The sequence below is a fragment of the Lactuca virosa genome, chromosome 2, assembly GCF_052849685.1.
Source record: "Lactuca virosa cultivar CGN04683 chromosome 2, Lactuca_virosa_CGN04683_v6, whole genome shotgun sequence".
Lineage (NCBI taxonomy): Eukaryota > Viridiplantae > Streptophyta > Magnoliopsida > Asterales > Asteraceae > Lactuca > Lactuca virosa.
Window position 1 is genome coordinate 257,327,194 of NC_136427.1, and position 5,849 is coordinate 257,333,042.

A 5,849-nucleotide genomic window follows, 5' to 3' on the forward strand; every position below is an offset into this window, starting at 1 on the left:
ATTTCTCACCGGAGCGTTTTCTGCTAGATTGGTTCCCACCAACAACTAATCGATTGGGTGCATTACATTAAAGCCTATTCCATAGGAGAACCACCACTATCTACCAACACTTGAAACTTTTTGAATAATGTTTCTCAAGTGGTTCACGTATTCTCATTGACTATCTCTATAACATACTGCAATGTAAGATGTTAGAAATAAAATTCATATTAAGTATGTCTTCCACACCTATCTTTTTGACCAAATTTAATATTTTAGGAAAGTTTATATTTGACGAAAATTTTACACCATGGATCTTAACAAAAGCCTAATGTATTAATTTGACTATTTACTGACTGTCATGAACCACCGATACAATTAACAACAAAATACTTAGTAAAATTTGAATCCATAGTATTTTGCCATGTAAATGATACTGACCAATTGTTTATTATAAAGGTTTAATGTTTAAGAAAAACCATTATTTTTTCTTAAATGTACAATATTAATGTGAGAGTCATCGGTACGGAAAATTGAAAAATATAAGATTATGCCAGGAAACCTGCAATTTCGTTGCTACTAGATGAGAGGTGCTACTAGATGAGAAATCGTTTTTCTTAGATGACAACAATTTCACATTTGTCATATGAGAAAAATGATTTCTCACCGATCATAGTAAATGAAAAAGAATACGTGCCTAAACCATAAACCGGTCATAATTAATAAAAAAGAGTATGTACCTAATTTTTGCAATGTGAACTCACTTCAATAATTTTTGCAATTTATCTAATTTTTGCAATTTATCCTTGGTTCAATCCCAAACAAGCATAAGAAGTATCATATACGAAAATCATCAATGAACGGTCTTATATATGCAAGCTCACCTTCCATATTCCATTATGCTTACACTTTCAAGACCTAAACCTTTTAAAAATTCTACACTTATTACTCAACCATAACACATAGAAAACATAAATCACTAAACGACACTTACAATTCATGATATGATAGATGCAACCCATTTCCCACATATACCCATATCGTGTACAACTTTCAAGTATACTTTACACTTCTGACTTTTCTTCTTCTTGAAGAAATCAGGGTCGCTCACTTGGCGCTGGCGAGGTCGGCGCGGAGCTTCTTGGCAGCGGTGACCATGTTCAAAAGAGCAGGTTTGACCTCCCCGTACTTCCTTGTCTTCAGGCCACAATCCGGGTTGACCCACAAGATGTTGGTCTCCAAAACGGCAAGCATCTTGTTGACCCTGTCAGCAATCTCCTCCATGGAGGGGATTCTTGGAGAATGAATGTCATACACACCGGGCCCGATTCCAGCACCATATTTCACTCCCTCACGGAACACAGACAAAAGCTTCTCATCAGATCTTGAGTTCTCAATGGTGATGACATCAGCATCCATGTTGATGATGGAGTGGATGATGTCATTGAAGTTTGAGTAGCACATGTGGGTGTGGATCTGTGTGGTGTCAGCAACGCCTACATTTGTGATTCTAAAAGAGTGAACAGCCCAGTCCAAGTAGAAGGCATGCTCTGCCTTCCGTAGTGGCAATCCCTCTCTCAATGCTGCCTCGTCAATTTGGATAACCGTGATTCCGGCCTTCTCAAGATCCTCAACTTCATCCTTGATTGCCAGAGCAATCTGGTAGCAAGTCTCGAATCTGGAGACAAAGAGAAATTGTCAGTTTTAGCAACGTACTTTTTGTGTGTGTGTGTGTGTGTCTATATATATATATATATATATATATATATATATATATATATTGGATTTTGTGTTGGAATAGTGATTTATACCTGGGCTGGTCGTTACGGACAAAGGACCAGTTGAGAATGGTGACGGGGCCGGTGAGCATACCCTTCATGGGGCGTTTGGTCATTTCCTGGGCCATGGATGACCAGAAGACGGTCATGGCCTTGGGTCGGCTGACATCACCGTAGATGATTGGGGGCTTCACGCACCGAGATCCGTAGGATTGCACCCATCCGTTTGCGGTGAAGGCAAAACCGGACAGCTGCTCACCAAAATACTCAACCATGTCGTTTCTCTGAAACAAACATTACATGCAGTTTTTTAGCCAACCCCCTTTTTTATGAAACCGATTAAAATGAATTAATTTAGATTGTGTTATCAAATATACCTCTGGCTCTCCATGGACAAGGACATCGATGTCAAGTTCTTCCTGGAGTTGGACAACTTTGTAGATCTCCTCCTTGATGGCCTTAACATATTCTTCCTCAGAGATTCTATAAATATAAACATATACTTTTTAGAGAATTTTTTTATAAAAAGTGAGCGAATCAGTGTGAAATTATATAAAAGTATCCAAACCACTCACTTTTTAGCCTTGTACTCACGACGAACTCTCCTGAGCTCGATGGTTTGTGGGAAAGAGCCAATGGTGGTGGTTGGGAGGATTGGAAGGTTGAGCTTCTTCTGTTGGGCATCCAGCCTGGCACTGACATTGGTGGCACGACGGTGGTCTGAGCCTCTCAAAGCAGCGGCCTGAGAATGCAGGTGTCAGCATCAACTTTTTTTTAACAGTATATATATATATATATATATATATATATATATATATATATATATATATATAAGGAAGGGGTTTTTAATCACTTACAGCCGTCTGCACGGATTCATTTGTGACTCTTGGGGAGGACTTCCTTGAAGCCTGAGCAGCAGCATTGGCTGAGAAGTAGGCCTCGTCTTTGTGACCAGCTAGAGCCTTGGCCAATGCATTGACTTCAACAACCTTCTGAGCAGCAAACGCAAGCCATGATTTGATTTCATCATCCAATTTGGTCTCATTAATAAGATCGACAGCAGTGTGAAGGAGTGAGCAAGAGGTCGAAACCACAAGCTTATCTACATATTTCACATTTTATGTTAGGGAATTCATTCGGGTAAATAAAAGGAAAAGATTAATATGGTTAAAACGAAAGAAAAGCACCTTTGCCCACATTGCCCTCGAGAGACTCGAGGACAGTGAGAGAACCAGCAAGATCATTAGCCCAGATGTTCCTTCCATCAACAACTCCAGCAAAAAGGTATTTCCCAGATGGGAAGCTGCTCTTGATCAATTCAAGAGTCTTTTCACCACGGATCAAATCAAAAGTGAAACCAGCAACTCCAGGCAATGAAGTTAGGGTTTTGAATGCTTCAGCGGGAACATCAGCAAAGTAGGTGGCAACAATAACATTAAGACCAGAGCAGGCTGATTCTAGCTCAGAGTAGGCCTTGGTGAAAGCTTCCAATTGGTACCCCTCAAGATCCTTCACAAGGGTAGCCTCGTCAAACTGGATCCATGTAGCACCTGCTTCCTTCAACTCGGCAATCACTTCCCTGCAGGGGTAATTATTGTTGTAATGAAACTGGGATTCTACTTTATTGTGAAGAACATGAAAATGATCATGAGAAAAGAGGCATACTTGTAGATTGGAAGGATTTTATCAAGAAGGGACAGAAGATCAAAGGTTTTCTCAACACCCTTTGCAGGTTTTGACAGCAATAAGTAGCTGACTGGGCCAACAAAGACTGGTACGGTATCAACTCCAAGCTGCATTACGAAAAACCAACCAACATATTAACCAAAAAAGATTACTAAATCCTGTTTAAAAGAATCTGGAAAGAGCATATCAACAACACATACAGCCTTAGCCTCCTTGTATTCGGTCACAGCCTTGTGAGAAGCATAAGAGAATTGCACGTCAGGGCCCAACTCTGGGACAATGAAGTGGCTGTTCATCAAGGCATCAGTATTATTAGAATATGGTTACGATTCAAATCGACAAGATCCAAAAACCTAAGGGGGGCAATATGAAACTTACTAGTTGGTGTCAAACCACTTGGTCATTTCCATAGCTGGGACAGAGGCGTTTCCTCTGGCCATGGAGAAGTAAGTGTCGAAACCAATCTCACCACCATTCCAGTTGTATCTTGAGGGGACAGCACCAAGCATGGCAGTGGTGTCAAGAACCTGATCATAGTAAGAGAAGGTGTTGCTGGGGATGTACTTGATGCCAGCATCAGACATCTGTTTCCAGATGGATGATCTGAGATCAGCAGCCACCTTCTGCAAATCCTCAGCACTGCTCTTGCCATCCCAGAAAGATTCAAGAGCAAATTTCAGCTCTCTCTTGGGGCCCATACGGGGATAACCAACAATGTGAGATGCCATTGTCCTGTTTCAACCACAAGTCAAAAATTTTAACAAAAACAGCCAATCATATTTTTAAGGGCATGCCATATATATAAATCCTAAAGCATCATTCTTGAAAAGAAAAGAGTTCTTCTCAACAAATTAATCCTAACATGGCCAGGTACAGAAGCAATCATGCATGATGTCCGACAAAGTGTATACTCCAGATTAGGTTATTCTACCACTAAAAAAGCACGTTTCGCAACAAGATAGAGTTAATCAAATGAAAGAATTAAAGCTTACTTATGTTGCTCTAATCATGACCATAGTCAAAACCATCTGCCTACCCACCAACCCCAGATACTACTTTTTTACTATATCTGATATTGACTAGAACTAATTATAAAAAAAATAAAAAATAAAAAAAGGAAAAACATAACAGGGATACGTTTTATCATGAAGGAAGAGTTTTCACTTAAACCTACTTCTATAAATTTTATTCTATTCATGTAAGAAATGTAAAAGGAGCCATCTCAAATCCCCTATCCGGCCCATGTACATAAAGCTTATAGTTAACATGTCACACCTAAAACACAGATCCATTTTAGAAAACTGAAGAGGATGGCAAGCTGTTCTATTTATTGCAAGACAAAATCTCAGCGATCGAACCAAAATCATTTTGTAAGTAAATTGATTTTGATTAGGTATGGAAAACCAAGATCCAATAGTAGATCGATAGCTCTAAAGACCATAGAACACCAGATATTATCCAATTATCATACCCATGTGAGTACAAGTATCAAGTAAAAGTCCATATACAGACAAAAAAACAAAAAAAAAATTGCCAGATCCCGTTATCTCGATAATCCTATCGCTTAATTCACATTTACTTAACCAAAAACTTCACAATTATCATAAACATATCTATCTGGACCTACATTGCATAAAATATCGTAGATAGATTGATATATGTCCTCTTCTTCACACATACAGAACCACAAATCTACATAAATAATGAGAGTTGGGATAAATCACGGATGCGTACATGCAGATCTAATTATTTACTTAGAATTTTCAAATTTCAGTTTAATTTACATAAACAAACTAATTAGTGCAAATCACGTATGTTTTAGCAAAAAGCAGAAGGGATAGTAGCCGACACAAGTCTATATAGTCCCAATCGAACTTAATACCACCAATTCAAGGAACGAATGACCGAGAGACAGGGGCGTACCTGTAAACGGCGGTAGAAGAGGAAGATACGAATCAAAATGAGTCTCGAAGAGACTAGTTGTTATTAGTTTGTTTCGTTCTTCCAGTGATAAAGGAGAGAAGAATGGTTGACACGAATCGGAGAGTATGGGAAATGGGGTTATTTATAGAAGCGTGAGGCGGGGTAGGCAGGGATGGGGGTGGGTGAGTGGGTTGTTGAGCTGGGTAGATCTGAAAAAAAAAAAAAAACGCCCGCTCACGCGCCAGTGAAAGCGTAAATATTACGATGAAAAAACCAATATAGTTTTTTTTTTCTTTAGACAAAATTCCAAAACACGTCGTGTGGTTGTCAAAATTATACGGTTTTGGTCCAAAAAAGATTGATAGTGCATCAGTGGTCCAATTTTGGATACCTTGTGCGGATTTGGTCCCTATGTCGTTAACTTTAATATTTTGATTGTTAACTTTTTTTAAAATAACTATTTTACCATCATTGACCATTCTA

The 5,849-nt window shown here is 38.9% G+C and overlaps 1 protein-coding gene across 1 annotated transcript; it reads right to left on the minus strand.

Moving 5' to 3' along the window:
* Positions 1–821: 821 nt before the first annotated feature.
* LOC145160845 (5-methyltetrahydropteroyltriglutamate--homocysteine methyltransferase) lies at positions 822–5,497 on the minus strand. The gene is made up of 10 exons (XM_079080207.1): positions 5,367–5,497; positions 3,822–4,175; positions 3,644–3,731; positions 3,423–3,550; positions 2,945–3,336; positions 2,615–2,859; positions 2,333–2,499; positions 2,135–2,240; positions 1,791–2,041; positions 822–1,657 (listed from the first exon to the last, which is right to left on the minus strand). Exons 2-10 carry the CDS (start codon positions 4,169–4,171, stop codon positions 1,087–1,089), a joined length of 2,298 nt encoding a protein of 765 aa, XP_078936333.1. The 5' UTR covers positions 4,172–4,175; positions 5,367–5,497; the 3' UTR covers positions 822–1,086.
* Between the last annotated feature and the right edge of the window lie 352 nt (positions 5,498–5,849).

Coding starts and splice junctions, on each gene's coding strand:
- LOC145160845 (XM_079080207.1), bottom strand. CDS start 4,171: ATGGCATCTCACATTGTTGGTTATCCCCGTATGGGCCCCAAGAGAGAG. Junction 3,732..3,821: donor AAGTGGTTTGACACCAACTA/GTAAGTTTCATA, acceptor CTTGATGAACAG/CCACTTCATTGTCCCAGAGT. Junction 2,860..2,944: donor CGAGGGCAATGTGGGCAAAG/GTGCTTTTCTTT, acceptor TGAAATATGTAG/ATAAGCTTGTGGTTTCGACC.